The 20,248-nt window shown below is 36.3% G+C and overlaps 2 protein-coding genes across 4 annotated transcripts; both read left to right on the forward strand.

Annotated features, from left to right (window-relative positions):
• The first annotated feature begins 336 nt into the window (after positions 1 to 336).
• Positions 337 to 11,958, forward strand: LOC129568000 (protein real-time). The gene is made up of 7 exons (XM_055445475.1): positions 337 to 559; positions 676 to 1,035; positions 7,575 to 8,796; positions 8,887 to 9,008; positions 10,386 to 10,638; positions 10,725 to 10,825; positions 10,925 to 11,958. The coding sequence occupies exons 2-7, from the start codon at positions 973 to 975 to the stop codon at positions 11,111 to 11,113; spliced, it is 1,950 nt and encodes a 649-aa protein (XP_055301450.1). The 5' UTR covers positions 337 to 559; positions 676 to 972; the 3' UTR covers positions 11,114 to 11,958.
• A 964-nt stretch (positions 11,959 to 12,922) lies between these two features.
• On the forward strand, positions 12,923 to 19,702 carry LOC129567999 (CCR4-NOT transcription complex subunit 3). 3 transcript variants are annotated; one of them, XM_055445473.1, is made up of 11 exons: positions 13,287 to 13,862; positions 13,976 to 14,352; positions 14,441 to 14,673; positions 14,775 to 15,425; positions 15,514 to 15,922; positions 16,050 to 16,159; positions 16,233 to 16,520; positions 16,594 to 17,106; positions 18,577 to 18,635; positions 18,724 to 18,874; positions 18,968 to 19,702. In XM_055445473.1, the coding sequence occupies exons 2-11, from the start codon at positions 14,334 to 14,336 to the stop codon at positions 19,064 to 19,066; spliced, it is 2,532 nt and encodes an 843-aa protein (XP_055301448.1). In that variant the 5' UTR covers positions 13,287 to 13,862; positions 13,976 to 14,333; the 3' UTR covers positions 19,067 to 19,702. The 3 variants fall into 3 exon arrangements, with proteins under 3 accessions (XP_055301447.1, XP_055301449.1, XP_055301448.1); XM_055445472.1 differs by lacking the exon at positions 13,976 to 14,352 and having other exon boundaries at positions 12,923 to 13,300; XM_055445474.1 differs by lacking the exon at positions 13,976 to 14,352 and having other exon boundaries at positions 12,954 to 13,300; positions 14,775 to 15,419.
• Positions 19,703 to 20,248: the final 546 nt, after the last annotated feature.

Below are 20,248 nucleotides of genomic sequence, written 5' to 3' on the forward strand. Positions count from 1 at the left end.
TTAGCGAGTTTTTATTCAAAAAGACGAAAAAAATATAAAATTCGAAAAATTTATTTATATTCCAAGTAACACCTATGGCGCTACGTAACGGACACTTTGAGAAATCGTTGGATGAGACACGACACGCAACACGACACGAACAATCCAGAAAAAAAGTGAATGGAGTACGGTTGGTATTTGTTTCCGCGTGAGTCATCACGAACCCGCGAGAACAGCTGACATCAATCGACACATAGCGAACGCTCTCTATTTGTTTTCTCCATCAAACAAACAATATTGAACCGATTCAAAAACATCTGACAAGTATCGTTTCGGCGTACGGTATAATAATGTGTATGTATTGGACGCGCACACACATCGATCAACTGCGCACTGTCGAGCGAAAAATATGTAATGATGAAATCTGAATGAGCAATAGATGCTTCACATTACAATTAACTAACAGCGACTCCGATTGACATTCACAGTTGGAAAAAAAGGTGCAACATGAAAACAATGGTTGCGCCTCGGCTCCAGTGCTCGTTGTGAAGAAAAGTGTTTTTTTTGTTTTCGTCAAATTGTTAGTCATCAATGTTTTTGAGGCATTTTACTAAACACTTTCAATCAGTAAAACGGTTTCTGATTCATTTTTAACTCATCAACTACACACAATTTTTTTTCTTTCCACAAACAAAGGGAAGGTGAAGAAAACGACCGAGTGAAAAAAAAATATAATTCAACGAATCTCAAGCAAATAAGGTTTTAGATTTAGTGGAATAAGTGTTTGGAAGTGAATTAAATATCGCATGCGGTGTATATTTTCTGAATTTACGGCATTGTCAATATTACAGTAAAATTATTCAAGGCAAACAAAGCGAAACAGAAAAAATTCTTATAAGTTTTTGAGTGTGTACGTTCGAAATTATTGTTGTTTTCAACAAAGCATATAATTAAACAAATTAAAGCTAGAGAAGTATAATCGCAAGCTTGAAAATGGTGCAGAAATTCCAATCTCCCGTCAGAGTATATAAATATCCTTTCGAACTGGTGATGAAGGTAACACTTATTAAAAAAATATTTTTATTCGCTTTTTTTCTTCTCTTTCTCTCAATATTATTGTACAACATTCTTTACCAATTAATAACAATTTAAATCGATCCAAGGGGTTTCGTGTGTAATGCGGGCAAGTCAATATTGAGCATACACATAGCATACAGACCGTTTTAACTCTCCATATGAAAATATTCCATATTCAATTGGCACAATGACAATCGAAAAAATTCCAAACGAATTTAGTGCACGCATTCAGTCGCATTAGTTTGATCAAACCACAACAACAAACCAATTAATGAAGAACAAAATCAAGAAATGTTTGTTTAATTAATAAATTCATGTTTTGATTGGGATTTATTGAATAATAGATGATTTTTTTTTTGTTGACGTCGTAATCAACGTCTTCCAGCGCGTAGCATTTGTTTCTATCTCATTCATCCGCAAGTAATTTGTATGTGTGTGTGTGTGTGGATTTGCTCTTGTAAGTGCACAGTGCACACGGTAATAATAAATCATGCTCGAAGAAATTTAAATATGCATTATTCAATCGGTGCGATTAACTTACGTGGTTGCATGTGAAAACGAAAAAAAAAACAACTCAAACACGAGGAATATGGTCAATATAGAATACATTGGCTCATGGTCACAGTTCACTTGTTGCAATCGTGTTCGAAATCAATTTCGATATGCAAGCGAATGATTACATTTCGTTTGCGATTCTTTAGTCCATTGGTTTTTCCATCGACCAAAAAAAAAATTCGAAATAGAAACTAAATCGCAATCGAAATCATATCGAACAATGAATGACTAGTTACGTCGAATCATTTTAATAAATATTTTATCGTTTTTGCTTTTCCGGTCAATCCGCTGTTATTTTTTGCTGCTGTTTGAAAAACAACAACATCATGATATCGAAAGAAGAGGAAAAAAACTGGTTAAACCACATATATCGACGAACGAACCATTTTATTGTCTCGCCAGTCGTTTACGAATTGCATTCAATAACATTTCCGCTTTGATATTGACTCGATCCAATATCATTCATCGAGTTCACATTACACAAAGTGAAAAAATGGATACTTTAATCGCCCTACATTGCTACACACATCAATCCACTCATATTTCGCCACATATGCAAAGAAACGATATATATTCAGCTTCCATTTATAGTTGCGGTAATTTCTTGGATATGACGACGTCGACGACTACGATATCGTGTGTCCCTAATTTTGTTTGTCTATTCAAATCAGCTGTTTATTTACGGCAGTTGAGTTTGTGTTTTATTGGTCACAAGTTTGTTATTTTTATTCACACAATGTGTGAACCACACACGTATGTGGCGTATGGAATGCAAGATAGAAAGAACAGAGAAAAACAGAGAAAAACATGTCTACAATATTTCAACTATGAATCTGCTTTCGATTCTACACTTTTCGATGGAACTTATCGTTCCATAAAATTCCTTCGACTAGTTCACCTTGAGGTGTTGTTTTGCACATTTTGCAAGGTAGCATTTACGTCGGTAGAAAGTTCATTTTTTTTCTAGATGTTCAGAATTCATATGAAAAAAAATATTGAATTTGTATAAGCATTCACCGGATTTCGTTTGAAATTAGTTCGCCATTTGATCAATGCAACCCGGCTAATTATAAACATTAGTGACCTTGTCCTCTGACACATAAAAAAAAACTGCAGATGAAATTGCAAATGACTCGTGCGATTCGTTCATTGCCTTCCAAAATTGAGCAGAACCGTTTGATTTGCTCTGCGCACATTAACTCTATCCCAGGCCCGTAGCGAGACTGAAATTCACGAGGGTGCTGAGCACCTGAATATTTTTTTATTATTTTCACTATTTTGTATGTACTTGATATACCAAATTTATCATAAGAAATAACGTTCGCTTGAACGTTCGTTTAGTTGAAAATCTTTTTTTTTGTAAATACCATTTCGGCTGATATTAATAACGTCGACTTGGCATGTATACAAAAACATTACTGAGAAGTCGTAAAATAAATGAATCATTCGATATGACTGCTGTGTGTTTATTTTACAACACAGTCCAAACAATGTGGAGGAATGCAGTAGCAAAATCAAAACGGTTACTGATATGCTATTTTGTTATGATTAAGTTTTTCGATGTCTTCTGAACGGCAAAAATTCAAAAGCAGGGAGAATGTATATGATGAAATAAAAAGAATTACTTTGGTAATCCCGAACTTTTCCGTACCGTTGGCCTGCGTTGTCCGTAGGTACTTTTGGTTATTTTTTGTGAATTTTCTTGAAATAAAGGCAGTGAAAATATAATAATGAAAATCAGCAGTAGCTATCTCATATGCTTTAACAATGTTTGACGTTTAGAACTGCTGTTGAAACTTTGTTGGGAGCGCCGCCAACCACAAATCTCTGTAACTATACGTTTGTGTGAAAGTAAAGTCTTTGTGTGTACTGTACGTTCGTGTGAATGCGAAGAGTCTATGTGTGCGTTGTACACAGAGATGTTGATTCGTGCAAACGTCGCATCATGCTAGGCGGCGCTATTGATATACTTTGCTTCAATCGTCAACAAAATACATGAAGTATTTCTCCGTTTTGATGAAAATAAAGTGAAAAATCGACAATTCTGTATGAGAGGTACCCGTAAACCGTACCTCATTGGCTTGACACTTTCTGAGGTTTCATTTTTTGAAGAATGTTGATCGCATTTGCAGAAGTTTGGTTTTTGGCCCTCAATTTTTTCCAAGAAATTTTTGACAAAAATTGAGGACAAAAAAATCAAACTTCTGCAAATGCGATCAACATGAAACTTTGAGAATCTTATTTTTTCTCCAAAAAATGAAACCTCAGAAAGTTTGAAGCCAATCGGAATCGATTAACGGGTACCTCCCATACAAAATTGTCCAAAAATCGGTAATTTTAGTCAAAATGTCAAAAAATTTGTATGGGAGGTACCCGTGAATCGATTTCGATTGGTTTCAAACTTTCAGAATCTTATTTTTTTCCCAAAAAATGAAATCCCAGAAAGTTTGTAGCCAATCAGAGTCGATTTACAGGTACCTCCCATACAAAAGTGTCAATTTTTTGAGGTTTTTCTTAGGGCAAGTACCCCAGGATCAAATCGAAAATGGCTCATCTTCGAACTTAAACTAAGTTTATTGGATACAAAACTTTTGGGACTTTCAGATTTGGATTATTTCAATTATTTTTTGAGTTATCGTGTTTACAAACAGCTACGACAACGACAACGACAACGACGACAACGACAACGACAACGACAACAACAACGACAACGTGGTTTTCTACGCGTTTCATGAGTTTTTATGATGATCTAAGCTAATTTTGCGAAAAAAGTTTTCGGGACCAATTCCTATACTTTCCCTTGACACGTTGTGTACGGAAAAGTAAAAGTGCAAAATGCACAAATTTGTGACACAAACACCAATCGATTGCCAATTAGCTCATTTTTGAGTGTTCGATGAGCCCAGCCGATCGTCGATTAATTCAGTTGTTCAAATGAAGCAGATGAGATTAAATCATGTTTCTACGAAGTTATTGATGTCGTGTTGGGAGAATTCAATGCACGTTTTACAGAGAATAATACGATTTTGTTGGCACTCTCAAATTCATTTGAAATGAATTTAGAAAAATTAAAACTACTTGATCAAATCGGTATAGAACTTCCACCTGAACATGAAATGAAAACTGCAAAAAAGTACGTCGAAAGCAAATATAAAGATTGGGAAAATGAAAAAGACAAAACTGAGACCGGATTCAACATTCTCTCAACATTGTATGAAGTTCGCGATGCGTTTCCAAAGGTGTACGAAACATATGCTATCATTGAAACATTCGCATGCAGTACATCAGTATGTGATGCGTCATTCTCAGCATTAGCTAGAATAAACATTCCATCTCGGTTGTCAATGACAAATGAAAGAATGCGAAATCTGGCATTTTTAGCTTTTGCACAAAAAAGACTTGAAACAATTCCGTTAGATAAAGTGATGCGAAAATTTAATGATGCTAAAGAACGTAAAGTGCAACTCTTCTAAACACTTTTCTTTCACTTTCTCTTACAAATGCCAAATTTTGCATTCGTTCATTTTACTCAAATCTCAATATATTGATTATTATTCAGAAAATAACAACAAAGCCACACGAAAATAAAATGTATGATCGAAGAGTAAAATAAAGTCAACTAAAGTAAAAGTAAAACTTGAATACTTTTGTTCTACAATTCATTCATCTGAACAATTTTTTCTTTGAAACTATAGCTATTTCTTAGGGGAACACTGAAATCTTTTCAAAGGGTGCGCGAAGATGTTCAGAGGGTGCTCCGCACCCTCTTGCACCCATCTCGCTACGGGCCTGCTCTATCCAACCAAAGGCAATCGGTTGTGAAAATAAAAATTGAAATAATAAATCAAAATAGCTTTTTTTTCTCCAATTTTTGAATCAAAACTCATTTAGACACTTTGCTGGTTATTAGGCTTGATAATAATGATATAAAAAAAAGTCATAATTACAATCATTTTATCAGCTCGACTTATTCATTCGGTGTTCATGCATGTTGCTTTCGACAAACAACCGCAAATAATTGAACGGCTGTGAAACTTGTTTTTTGTTTGTTTATTTCATTTTATTTTCCATGCGAACCTAGTGTAATTAAAAGCAATCAATGCGTTGTAGAGAATCCCATAAATTTTGCCACAATTTGTATTTTTATTTTCGCAATCAACATTAAATTGCTTTACATATTTCTAATGTCTAATGCATTGTGGTCCATTTGTGCGGCTCGAAACACACGACACACGCCGTGCGAATTATACTATCTGCGCAAACATTTATTTTACTACGTTGTTAAGTGATAAGTGCCTGTTGTGTGTTGAACGCCTGATTTTTCCGGGCTCGTGCTATCTGGTACACGTCTCTATTACATACTGTGCATACCGACAGAGTAATTCCAATGAGCATTTTCTTCTAAGTGAGCATTTAAATGAGCAAGCACAGCACGTAATATCAACGGAAAAAAACGAGAAAAAGGAAAAAAAAATCAACATAGAGACGTAACAACGTACGAGACGATACCATTCACAAGAAAAGTTCATCAAGTGCCATACAAAAGCATTCACTTTCCACTTTCTTTCGTCCATGTAACTCTAACCGATATGCTACTCGTTCCGTTTTGCCATTCATAATAGAATTAAGATCGATATTATTGTTGTTCTGTAAATAACGTTCCATACGCTCTTACGATTGAAGCGTCACATAACCATCCATCCATCTATCCAACTCTAATGTATCATGAGTTGAGTTGAGTAGTCGAATGCTTGTTCCATTTCACTGCCACACCATTATCGGTATCGGCAATACAAGTGTAAATAATTAACGAAATATCAAATTAAATATGCGATGGCTCTTGTTTATTTTTAACGCTTTTTTTCTTTCTGTCCAAAGAGGGACAAATACAATCAATAAATCGTCGCAGGCGGATTTCATGACATTCATCGATTTAGTTTATTTTGTATCGAACAATTGAAGACGAATTACAATGAAATTGATTTAATTTATCTACCAGCTGCTTAATTTCACCCCGAATTGTATTCATATTTGATTGATTTTAATCGTTTTCCGTTTTTCTTTTGAAAGCACATTGAATAACAAAGCACAGTAAGATAGAGGCGAACATTTGAGTTCTGAGAAAGAGTAACGTATGTTTTGTACATTGGAATCGACCATAAAGTGTTGAGTGAAGTATCGAAATTCCGGGACTCTTTATCCAGTTTTTCAATCGGTTTTATCCAATTCGGATTAATCGAAATGAAACATCCGCTGTTTTTTTCCTGAGAGGGCGGAAACTAAGTTTCTGAGCTTCAAATGTTGACAATGAAGCACTTTTATCGGTTCTACAAATGGGTGTCTAGTCATTTGTTATTCATAACAGTAAAATTGCTATGCTAATGTGTCACAATGTAGAGAATATGAATGATGTTCTGTTATTATTCATTTTTTATTTTGCGGCATTTTTTCTTACTGTTATGATTGACTAATACCAACATTAGCCACATAATTAATGTAATTTTGTATATTCGTCTATAAATACGCAATATGTTCCTGGTGTTCGGTGGAACACGTTGGTTGGGAGAAGCAGAAAAAATTGATTTTTTTCGTTCAATGTGCGTCATATTTTCGAAATGCGAGGGGAGACATTACCTGTGACAATGTATTTTTTTCGTTACTTTCTTCTGTTGACATCGGACACTTCTACTGAATATTTTATGGTTGAAATTTGATGTAGAATTGAAGCTATCGTAAGGTCAAATATCAAAGCGAGTGGAGATGGGGGTTATTGTTTATTAAAATGTGTTATTTCCGATATATTAATGGTTTTAAATTCCCCACCATATCTGAACAACCTTGATATTAACATTCATCGTCAATCGATAGAAATGATTTTCCAGGCAATTTAATTAAACAGAAATTTTTATGATACTCAAAGGCGATTTTAACACTGAACTCCTTTTCTCTCTCGATGATTACAGGCCTATGAACGCCGATTCCCAACATGTCCCCAAATGCCAATTGTACTCGACTGTACTATCACTAAGGAAGAGATTAAAGACGACGGTGCAATCAAACATACAAGCCGCCGTTGTAAATTAGCCGTCGATGCGCCATACTTACTGAAAAAAGTCATTGGCTTGGATCATGTATTCTTCATACAGAACAATTTCCTTGATATGCGAGCCCGTTCACTGAATATCGAGGCCACGAACGAAACATATGCATCGAGGGTTGAGATATTTGAACGATGCCGTTATTATGCCCATCCAGAGAATCCCGATTGGACTTGTTTCGATCAGACCGCGACGTTGGATATCAAAAACTTTTTCGGTTTCGAGCATTCGATTGAGAAAATGGGAATGAAGCAGTACACACAAACCACGCTGAAAGGTCGTGAAATTATTGAGTATTTCATTGAAGATTTGCGAAAGGAAGGCATCACACACGTCGACAGATGGCACGGTTCCCCTGTAAACGTTGAGAATGGCGACGACGCCGAAGCGAATGGTGTTTGTTCACGCAAACCATCGGTGTCCGAGTACAGCGAAATGCTGGACGGAGATTACATCTTAAAGCACTTTGGTACACTCGAACCGATGCAAGAATCGAAACTCTTACAACTGCATGATATGATTAAAGAATCACTGGGCGGTACACAACCCGTACCAGCCTATTCAATACTACTCCGATTTTTACGTGCCCGAGATTTTAATGTTGACAAAGCGCTGCAAATGTTACAAGAGTCGTTGGATTGGCGAGAAGAGAATAACATCGATCAAATGCTCCACGAATACAAAGCGCCACCAGTGATTACGAAATACTTTTTGGGTGCATGGCATCAAACGGATAAGCAAAATTGTCCAATTTACATTCTTCGCTTGGGCCACATGGATGTGAAGGGTTTGCTTAAGTCCATTGGCGAAGAGGTGCTATTGCAACATGCTCTGCACATTTGTGAAGAGGGTTTACAATTGATTGAACAAGCATCGAATAAAACAGGAAAAGCCGTTACAAATTGGAGTCTATTATGCGATCTTGAGGGCCTATCGATGCGACATTTATGGCGTCCGGGCGTCAAAGCACTGCTAAAAATCATTGAAACAGTGGAAAAAAATTACCCTGAGACTCTTGGCCGTGTTTTCATTGTCAGAGCACCGCGAGTGTTCCCGATCGCATGGACTATCGTCTCGACATTCATTCGTAAGTTGTGCAGCGTCTGCATTTTCATATTTATTTTATTACTGCGGGGAAAAGTGCCAATGAAATATGTTTATTTTCGCTACGTTTCAGATGAAAATACTCGTTCAAAGTTCTTGTTCTACGGTGGTCCAGACTGTGTCAACATCAACGATGGCCTGGAATATTACATCGATTCTGGCATCATTCCAGACTTTCTCGGTGGACCTTGCCCAGTAAGTTCAAGTGCTATTTATGCAGATACACAGATTTTTCGATTCAATATATCTACTTTATTTCATCAATGAGAATTTGAAATGAAAAAACGAAATTTGAATTATTTAAGTTTACAACAAAATCTATTATAAGACAGTTTTGTTAGAAGCAAACGAACAAGAGGAAAGAAACAAAAAATACAGCTCAATATGTCTACTTTCAAAAAGCAAATACCTTCTAATAAAACGAAACAATCAAATTGTTTTTAGCATAACATTTCCACAAAAACAATGGACCCGGTGCCGATAAATTTATACACACGTTGCTTTTTCATACCGTGTCAATGTGTAAGAAGAACTAAAGTTAAATGTATCATTTTGTTTTATCGCTCTTTTGCCCAAGCAAATATTGATTTTGTTTGTTTATACAAAAAAAAACACATACATTTCAATCACACATTCATGGTGCGTTGATTTCAGCTGTTGGACCCATGTGTTCGTATTTCGAATCGAAACGTCATTAAGAATTCATCCATTGAAAACAGAAGAAAGAAAATGAAAAAATAAAAACACACACACACACACCAGTGGAATTACATCTCTTCGACGAATACGAGCACATGAACAGTCTGAACATTCCATATATCAATTGACCGTAACGAATTCCACTGTCGCTGTTCATCATTTGTTGTTTAGTGAGTTTTACTCTATCTCATTCGCAAATCCATGAATTTAAGTGTTTTCCCACCAAACGAAAATATCAATCAATACAACTGTTTGTCGTGTGTGTGCTGCACAGAAAGCAACAACAGCAACAACAACAAAAGTCACGAATGAAACGAAAACACGGTTTTCCACTCGAAGAGCATACGAATTGATTTTATCACTCATCAATCAATCAATCAATTTACTTCACTACAACCAAATGTTAATGAACTGTTCGGTTCTGCTCTCTTTTTGTTTATTGTTTGTCATAAATTTTCATCAGAGGCACAGAAAATCAAAAACACAACAGCAGCAACAACAATAGATCGATCGCTTTGCACTGTAGTAGACATTTTCCTCCAAACATCTATATATAAACAATGCGAAAGGTCGCGTTTTATCTGATTACTCAATCACCTCACACTAAATATAACTGTGAGCGTGCTAAGTTAGATAATTTTTGCTAAGGGCGACAGCTTCCTTCCTTTTGACATTTATTCTCGTTTTTTTTTTGGTCGTAGCTGTTCATTTCTATTTCACGTTTTGTAAGATATATTTTATTTTGATCATCTGCAGGAATCAGTTGCTGTTTAGTACTTTTCTGTTTCTTTTTTTATCGTTTTAATTTTAAAAATTATGGCCACAGTTAACTTTCATATGAAATTCTAATCATTTACTTTGTTCTTGAAACAGACTTTACTGCATGAAGGTGGAATCGTCCCGAAGTCATTGTACAAGTCATTGAGCGATGATGATGGTGTGGGCTCGCCAACACATGACGGACACCATATTTACCAATCAGTCGATCTGAAACCGGGTCAAATTCAAGAAGTTATCATCAAAAATAACGACCCACATAGCATACTCACTTGGGACTTTGATGTTGTACGCAGCAATCTCAAGTTTACCGTTTATCGTACACCAAAATCGTTGCCAACCGTTTCCGGTGAGTGGACTTATTAATGGAAATAGAAAATAGACACATTTACAGGTCTTTCATTCAATAAATTGACGTTGATCATACTTTTGCAGATAAGGGACGTTCAATTTTCGAATCAGATGATTTAGAAGTAGAGAAGGACTATTATCGTGTCGAACCGACACTCGATTGCCATCAAAAAGAAAGTGTTCAAGTGAGTATCACATTTGGTAATTATGAAATTATGTCGCCGATTAACTGAACGTCAATGTCATTATAATTGATTGCTTGTCCAATGGTGCTTACGTTTCAGGGTTCGCATGTAATGGCTCACAACGGTAATTATGTACTGCAATGGATCTGTCCATCCACATGTGATACACCGGCTCAACTGATGTTCTTCTATGAAGTGCTGAGCTCCGAAAACTACAAAGGATCTATGTCGAATCTCCAGCCTGGCATATCGGCCATGAGTTTAGCCAGCTCGTGTCAATCTAGATGATCTTCTGTTACCGTTTTACAAAATCATCCAGAAGAAACATAAAAATGGGAGGGAATTCTCAATCAATGTTTCCTTCTTCAATCTACACAAACACACATACATACACACTAACGCTGAAAACGAAACTTATTCTCAATTTATTTATTGCATATTTTAGTGTTCTTGAGAATGAGCTACAGTTCAGTAGCTTTGTGTTACACGTACAGATAAAATCAGCTAATACGGAAAGAATTTACACACAATTTTTTGTTATTGTTGTTGCTTTGAAGAAAAAATAATGACTCTAAGTTGTAAATGTTAAGCGGTTAAACTCTTTGACTGCACAATTTATTTAAATTTATACATTAAGACCTGTTGTAATCTTTTGAGGAAAAAAAATCAAATCTTTTGTCTTTGTCAGCGTTCTTTTAAACATTTGTGTGGAATAATTTTTTTTTCAAAATTCACTTTTCACTCTTGTAGGTAACAAATTGTTTATATTTTTAATTTATTTGCTATGCTTTCGAAAAAGAAGAAAACACATTTTCGGGTTTTGTGCATTGAACAGAAAGAAGAAATGATGAAAATAACCACAAAAGCAGATGGTTTCAGGTTTGTTGCTTTAAAACAAAACTATTCATTTGTAAAATCCCGATTTAGCTGCTTTATTGTAGACTCCTCATCGCGACTCATATATAATTGTGACACGTGTCTTAAAATATACTTATTTTATGAAAATTAACAACAGAAATCAATGGATTTGTAACAATAATGAAACAATAATTCCATACATTAAACAACATATACCGTTCAAATGAATACTTATAATAATAAATGTACAAATTGTAATAGAAATTGATGAGAAATTTGTGAGATAGAAAGCATTATTTAACTGATGAGACTTGAACTCAACACCGATATAAGACAAATCAAAAGTAGTGGTCCCCCTCCCCATCATCTCTCATTGACAACGAGAACTTTATTCTAGTTCCTTGGCGTTTACTTTTTGAGTGCATATTATTCTGTTTATATCCCCCAAATACATGATTACAAGGGGGAAAGGCTTCGTTTTGAAGCTTGCTTTTCAATATTTTTTTTTCTTCTGAATATACGGTATATATATATATCAAAGTTTTACAAATAAAAAAAGAGCAAAATTCCATTCAATTATTTATCTAAATAAAGAATAGACTATTTATAACGAAGCAAAAAAAAGAAGTAAAATGGTAGTGAGAAAATTCAAACGAATTGTAATAAATTCATATGCTTTTCATTTGAATACCTTGTAACCCAAAATGATAGACTTCATAAAGTAATAACAATAAATATGAATCGTCTTAAATAAGGTTGTAAATGGTTGTGTTTAATTTATTTCTTGACACGCTCAATTTTTCAGATCCATTAAAAGGAGATAAGAGTAAAATCATGGTGGGTAAGAGGAGAAGGAGGTAAGTCAATATCGTTAAGATCTGAACATTGTTTGAATGGGCGTCTCGCAAATTGCATTAGTTGAATAAAAAAAGGTATGAATAAGAATCCTATGCGAAGCTATTTATCTGCGGTAACACGTATCCTTTCACTTCAAGTGGAGACAACTGGACATCCTTCAATGTGAAAAAAATAATGTTCCGTATACATAGCAAGAAGCAAATTATCATGACACCACAATAAATTTCAAATGTTTCGAAATCAATTGAATTCCGCACGCCTTTGATGCAAACGTCGATGCGAGCCCATTTAAATTTTTAAATAAACTATTTTTCTAGTATTACGACTTTTGACTGAAGCGACGTTTTGTGTTAGCGGTTCAAATATGTTCATAATACGGTCGAAACCGTGAAATGTCAGTGAGCGTTTTAGTTGCGCATGAAACACCATAGTCAGCCATCTTGGATGTAATATCATCTCTCTGCAGATTTTTTTTTTGTAGAAAATAATCGAAATTGTTTTTCTCACTTCGAAGAAATTTACGGAAATTTCCCGCATAAATACGGCCCAAAATATTTACCATTTCGATTTCACGACGTTCTTTAATAAGCGACTTACTCTAAGCGTATACAAAATACTAAATTTCGATAAGTCGACTGGAAACAATACAGCAAAAAAACGCATATATATTTTTATTTTGTCGTGGATGAATAGACTATGTCTGAGTATTTATTATACAAAAGTTTAACATAGCTATGGCTGCGACGCGAAAGTTGCAAGGTAAGGGAATACAATCCGTCTCTTTTTTAATTCAACCAGGCTCATTGTTGATAATTCAATTTATCGGAGGGAAAACAAAGTATTCGTCGCGTTTCAAAATGTTTATATTTCGATTATGATATGGTCGGAAAAATGAAACATTGCCATTATAAGGCTTTTGATTTGAATTGAGTGTATATGATTGCCACTGCGGTTTGTTAGTTCATTTTTTTTCATTGGTGTTTTTTTTTCTTCATATATATTGTATAAATTTGCTGTGTCTGCATTTGTGTGATCGCACAGTCGATTTGGCATTTGGAAATATGCAGCCTAAATGTTCTGGTGTTAGTGCATGTCAAATAATTGTTTGTGTATTTGCAAATACAATACAAAAAAATCAAGAAGAAGAAGAAGAAAAGAAATATCAAAAGGAGGCTGAAACAAAACAAATAAGCTGCGAGAAATTGGTGGCAAATTTGCACAATTGACATAATTACATTCAATTGTATTCGTTTATCTGGTGTGTGTGTGTGAGAGAGAGAGAGAGAGAGAGAGAGAGAGAGAGCTGTCAACACTTTTCTGTGTGTGTATGCAATTGCTATATTTGCAAAGCGGTTAAAAGCCGCTTCAACATGTTTTCATTGAATTTTGTTTATCGAACGCATTTTGAACACTTCATTTTAAATTATTTCCTAGTTACGTGCACATGTCAAACACCAAGCACATCGATTCAACCAAATTGTTGGTGCAATTATTGAAATTCGGCGAACCCAAAAACTGGTCAATTGAGAAGCAATTTTCACGATTCAATCAACAATTCAATTTGGAAACGATTTCGACGGCGACAAATTACATTCAAAGTAGTTTTTTTTTCAATAGTTCCGTCACATTTGTTTCCACCGCTTGTGTGTTCCCAAGTCAAACGATACAACAATACATGCACACTGACATTTAAATGGTTCAGAAAATAAAAGTGCATCGCAATACAACTGAATTTTGGCTGAATTATTATTAGACGCGTTTTAGAGAAGAAAGAAATATCAATTAAATCAATATGTTATGGAAAACGAAATGTAATTTTTTCGCTTCTAATTGTTAAGATATCGAAAGGGTTGATTGTAGAATTGCAATAATTAATGCATCCTATGTTTATTTGTACAGGTGAAATAGACAGATGCCTGAAAAAAGTCACAGAAGGAGTTGATACATTCGAAGACATTTGGCAAAAGGTGCATAATGCTACGAATAGTAACCAGAAGGAAAAATATGAAGCGGATCTTAAAAAGGAAATCAAAAAGCTGCAACGGCTGCGCGATCAGATTAAATCATGGATCGCCAGTGCAGAGATCAAAGACAAAAGTTCCCTGCTTGAAAATCGGAGGCTAATCGAAACGGTAAGCGTTGTTTTTGTTGTTGTTTTTCCTTCTCCTTTCATTCGACCGCCAAATAAACGTGCATGCATTTATTTGGATTGTTGTTTCTCTTTTCTTGACAGCAAATGGAACGTTTCAAAGTGGTGGAACGAGAAACGAAGACGAAAGCCTACTCAAAAGAAGGTTTAGGCGCTGCACAAAAACTGGATCCTGCTCAACGTGTAAAAGATGAGGTGCGACAGTGGTTAACAACATCGATTAGTGCTCTTCAGATACAAATTGAGTTGTACGAGAGTGAGATGGAATCTCTTGTGGTGGGCAAGAAGAAGCGGCTCGACAAAGACAAACAAGACCGAATGGATGAGCTGAAGAGTAAATTTGAACGACACAAATTTCACATAGCGAAACTGGAAACCCTGCTGCGTATGCTCGATAATGACGGTGTCGAAGTGGAACAGGTGCGGCGTATCAAAGACGATGTGGAGTATTATATTGAATCATCGCAGGAGCCAGACTTTGAGGAGAACCTCTTCATGTACGATGATATTATTGGCTTGGACGAGGTGGAATTGTCCGGCACTGGCATACCATCGACGACTGATAGCAATAACAGCAACGATACGGGCGATTCACCGAGCAGCCTGATTTCGGGCTCAAGTCCGGTGGCGTCGCCAACAATGAATAGCAGTTTTAATCACATCAGCGAATCGACCTCAGTGGAGTTCAGCGAAAAGAAGAACAAAAGCGAGAACCCAATTGGCAGCAAAGTAACAGTAAGTCAAACACTCTACCTAATTCTGTCTGTACAAATCAATTGAATGTTGCAATGTTTGTTTTTTCCCTCACCTGTGATATTATTAGCCCGTGAAACCGATGGCCGTGCGCGCCAATAAATCGGATCTAAATTCCACCATAAATAGTACAGTGTCCGCTCCGAGCAAAACTGTGTGTTCAACGCCTAATAAGAATCAATCGCATAATGCCTCACCTGCTACCGCCAATTCAGCGCAACTGAACGTGTCCGGAGTGTCAACGGTGGCGTCGACGGCTTCAATCACTAGCGTAGCATCGTCGATTATTTCGAGCAGTGGCGGCATCTCCTCACTTCAAAATCAATCATCTTCGGCGCGTGATGAAAACTATTCTCATGCAAAACCCATTTCAACACGCGATCAACAACCTTTACAAAACAGCATAATTCCGACAACTGCCCCTGTTGCGTTTGCTGCCGTTGCAAAACACAGTACATCACAGCATACAGCGAACGAAGGTAAAATGACAACACTCAAAACTTGACCACATCATCCGTTACTAACACACTCTCATCGGACCGAACGAAAACCAAACAAAATAAACCGTTATCATAATCGTTTTTTTTTTCTTTCTCACACCAACAGGACAACTCTATTCAGCATTTGCATCGACAGCTATTTCAACTGCAACCAGTCATTCGAATCAGACTGCCTCGCATCAAGCATCGACTGTGATAAATCCATCACAACAACAGGTATATACATGTTCACAGTGTAGCGAATTTTTCAAATCAGTTTCAAACTAAATGCCGTGTATTTGTGTTGCAGCAATCGAGTGCCGAAAACGGAGCTGTTCGACAAAGTAACATTCAGAACAACAACAACAACAATAACAACAACAACAACATCAACATCAACACAAGCAGTAGCAATAACGTAGTTACATCGCAACACCAAACACAGGGACTACTGGCATCAGTAACGAGTGGTAGTAATGTCTCTAGTGCACTTGACAGTCATGCGATCTTCACTTCCATTACAAACAATAACCTAACTACAACGTCAACAACCATAAACAATTCGATTACGAATTCAGTGTCTCCGACCAATTCCATTGTGAGTAGCATTCGATCACTTGAGTTTTGCAATTTTCCATTGTACTGACCCGTTATGCTTATCCGCCATCCAGATATCGTCAGCGTTGGGAAATCTTAAACAACCGCAGATTGTGCCGAATTCGTTAGCCAACACCGATTCGATGTCAACGCTCAAGACGATTGCCCAAGAAGCAATTAACCGTGCAACTGGTCTCGATAACAATTCGATACTCTCATCATCGAATTTACAAACAACAACCACATCATTAGCGTCAACACTTACGGATAACCGTGTGCCGTTATTTTCAAACGATACAACTATGCAAACGAATGGACCACACAGTGGGTCAAATCATAATAACAATGCGATCAATGCGAATAGTTTGCTGAAAACAAATGTCATCGGAACTGGTACAAATGAAGCGCATATACCACCGCTGCTAGGAGTTGCACCGCTTGGCCCCTGCCCGCTGAAAAAGGAACACCAACTTCAGTTCCAAATGATGGAAGCTGCTGAATATCATCTGCCGCAACCGATGGATTCGGAACGCCTGAGAACTTATCTGCAAAGACAGCCAGTTCAAACACCAGCAAGCTATCCTCAGGTAGGTTCAAAGATAGGTCACACGCAGCTCACAAGAAACTATTGGGTCTGGGAATTAGTTTTGTCGATTTTTTTAAATTTTCAAACATTTATTTGAATACCAAAATGAAATTACATTTCAATCAAAATATTGTCCATCGGAAGCGATGACCTTCTGCCACAATGTGGGCAATTGACGGATGCCTGCCTTAACAAATTCCTCATCTTTTGAGGCTATAAATGCATCGAGCCAATTTTGGATTTCTTCAACTGAAGAGAACCGCTCTCCGTCCATATGGTTTTGCATCGATCGAAACAAATGGTAGTCGGAAGGAGCCAGGTCTGGGCTATACGGGGCGTGAGCCAAAACTTCCCATCCGCTATTTTCCAAGTAGTTTTTGACCGATTTCTCAATGTGTGGCCGAGCATTGTCATGTAGGAAAATCAATGTCTCTTTTCTGGTCTCCCATTTCGTGCGTTTTTCTTTGATTGCTTGTTTCAAACGTATCAATTGTTGTCGGTAGAAAGGCCCATCGATGGTTTGACCACTTCTCAGCAGCTCATAATACACCAGTCCCTCCTCATCCCACCAAATAGACAGCATTACCTTGTCGCCGTGAATTTCTTATTTTGGCTGTGATGTTGCTGGTTGGCCGGGCTTAACATACGATGCTTTGCGCTTGGGGTTATCGTAATGAATCCATTTTTCGTCACCAGTGACAATTCGATACAGAAAACCTCTTTTTTGTGCCTTGCGAGCAGCATTTCGCAAGTCACTAAACGCCTTTCAGCTTGCGCTGGCGTCAATTCATGTGGTACCCAATTTGACAACTTGCGAATGAAACCAAGGGCCCTTAAACGATATCCAACAGTGCTTCGGTCAACATTCAATGCTCTGGCAAGCTCATCTTGAGTTTGACTCGAATCTTCATCGAGCAATGCCTCCAATTCCGCATCTTCAAACTTTTTTGGCTGGCCGGGACGTTCCTTGTCTTCCGTGCTAAAATCACCACTTTTGAACCGTGAAAACCACCGTTCACATGCACGTTCCGATGGAGCATGCTCACCATAGGCTTCCACCAACATTCGATGCGCTTCAGCCGCAGTTTTCTTCAAATGAAAGCAAAAAATTAATGCTTGCGGGAAATGTTGCTTTTTCGGTACAAAATTTGACATATTTGAGGCGCAAAAAAAAATGTTTATCCAAACTTCGATGAAATGATAGATGATGATTTTTGTAGTTTGACACTAGGCCACTCATGTGAAAAAGAAAAAAGTATTGCCCGATACAACCATGCAAAGTTACGCCATCTTTTGAAAAATCGACACGATTAATTCCCAGACCCAATATTTCGGTCACGGACACGTTTATCTTAAGTCAGTGTTTGCATAAATTGAAATGACATGTATCATTACTCGAAGAAGAATGTTTTTTCCTCGAAAAGATCCGTTTGAACATCATGTTTCATGAAATTTCCGTTTTTCATTCCAGAATCAATTACCACATTCGGATACTTTTGAATTTTTCCAACGTCTTTCTACGGAAACTCTGTAAGTATTTCAAAGAAGTCGGAGCTGCACCCATTGAACAGCATCCATTGTCAAGGCGTTGAATTAATCGCATTGGTTTTCCTTGCAGATTTTTTATATTTTACTACATGGAAGGAACGAAGGCGCAATTTTTGGCGGCAAAAGCGTTGAAAAAACAAAGCTGGAGATTCCATACAAAGTACATGATGTGGTTCCAACGACATGAAGAACCTAAAATCATCAATGAAGAATTTGAGCAGGTAATCGAAGATTTTCTTGGCACTGGTTGAGATGCACAACAGTGCAATTGTATAAGAATTCAATCTAACAATTCTGCTTTGTTAACCACACAGGGCACTTACATTTACTTCGATTACGAGAAATGGGGCCAACGCAAAAAGGAAGGTTTTACGTTTGAATATAAGTACTTAGAAGACAAGGACCTGAATTGATCTACGATAGTAAAAGTTACAATTACGGCCGAGCGCTACGAAGATCATCTTTCGTAAGCTATTTGGTATGCAAGAGCAAAAGAAAACTAAAAACAAAAACGAAATCCACTACAATAACAACAAGAAAAAAAAACACACACCGATACATAAAAAAAAGCAACATCCAACCGACCAGAGAGCAGTTGTAAAACCAAGGAGAACAAAAACTAAAATGTAGGTCGATGCACGTCTCACAGTGAAATATGTCAATTTCCTTTGGAATTCTGTACCAAAATATCAAACAGAAATTATCGAAAAGTAAAACAAAAAAGATCAAATTGAGAAAAAAACAGTAACGATACCAAAAAAAAGAAGAACGAAGAACGAAAACAATGTGGTAAAAAAGCGGACAAATTTCATAAGTGTTTCAGTTGACTGTATGCACTAATTCTAATGCTTAAGAATGAAAAAAAAGAAGAATTTGTTGGTCTGTTTGGTTGTTATTTTCTCATTTTTGCACGAAACTGTAAATTATACTATTTCATCGATTTAATTCTCTACGTCCAAATCAAATAGCTTATAAACACAATTTTTTTTTTCTTAAAGGAAAACATAAATAAATAATTGAAAAAAAAATAAAAAAAAACAAAAATCGTATGCAAAGTCTCTTCTATTTTTCATCAAACACACTCCACTTGAATTGTTAAAAAAAAAACTGTTATCCGTTTTTATTTTGAGAGCATGATTCGTACATATTTCTACTTTTCGCCAGAAAAAAAAAAACAAAATGAAAACTACCACATAAAACAAACGGAATCGAGGAATGTACATAATGAATTGGTGATGTGCAAATGTAAATTAACGAGTTAATATCATTGTTACAAAAAAATGAAAATGAAAACATAACATTTTGAAGCAAACGAAACGTTTTAAACTCAAACAAACCGCCCGTGACTCAAAGTACTAAATATAAATTGTAAAAAAAAAACAAATGGAAATCATGAACATTTTGGAGAAAACAATTCCAATTGAATTGTGGTATTTCGTAACGAAATCGCATTGATCATACATTGTATAGCCTCCCAGCAATAACACTGACGAGAGAGAGAGAGTGACTTGCGCCAATTTTTTTCTATCAAATGAAATCAATTATAAAGACAACACACAAGACACACACACATTGCTTCAAAAATCATTAACGAA

The sequence above is a fragment of the Sitodiplosis mosellana genome, unplaced genomic scaffold (genome assembly GCF_009176505.1).
Source record: "Sitodiplosis mosellana isolate CC-2019 unplaced genomic scaffold, AAFC_SMos_1.0 Smas_scaffold_14, whole genome shotgun sequence".
NCBI classification, from domain to species: domain Eukaryota; kingdom Metazoa; phylum Arthropoda; class Insecta; order Diptera; family Cecidomyiidae; genus Sitodiplosis; species Sitodiplosis mosellana.

What these genes read in the sequence shown, in the direction of transcription:
- LOC129568000 (XM_055445475.1), top strand. Translation starts at nt 973, where the DNA reads ATGGTGCAGAAATTCCAATCTCCCGTCAGAGTATATAAATATCCTTTC. An exon ending in CTTTCGAACTGGTGATGAAG is followed by an intron (nt 1,036 to 7,574) that starts GTAACACTTATT and finishes CGATGATTACAG; the next exon opens with GCCTATGAACGCCGATTCCC. An exon ending in ATCAAAAAGAAAGTGTTCAA is followed by an intron (nt 10,826 to 10,924) that starts GTGAGTATCACA and finishes CTTACGTTTCAG; the next exon opens with GGTTCGCATGTAATGGCTCA.
- LOC129567999 (XM_055445472.1), top strand. Translation starts at nt 13,276, where the DNA reads ATGGCTGCGACGCGAAAGTTGCAAG. An exon ending in CACCAGCAAGCTATCCTCAG is followed by an intron (nt 17,107 to 18,576) that starts GTAGGTTCAAAG and finishes TTTTCATTCCAG; the next exon opens with AATCAATTACCACATTCGGA. An exon ending in CGTCTTTCTACGGAAACTCT is followed by an intron (nt 18,636 to 18,723) that starts GTAAGTATTTCA and finishes TTTTCCTTGCAG; the next exon opens with ATTTTTTATATTTTACTACA.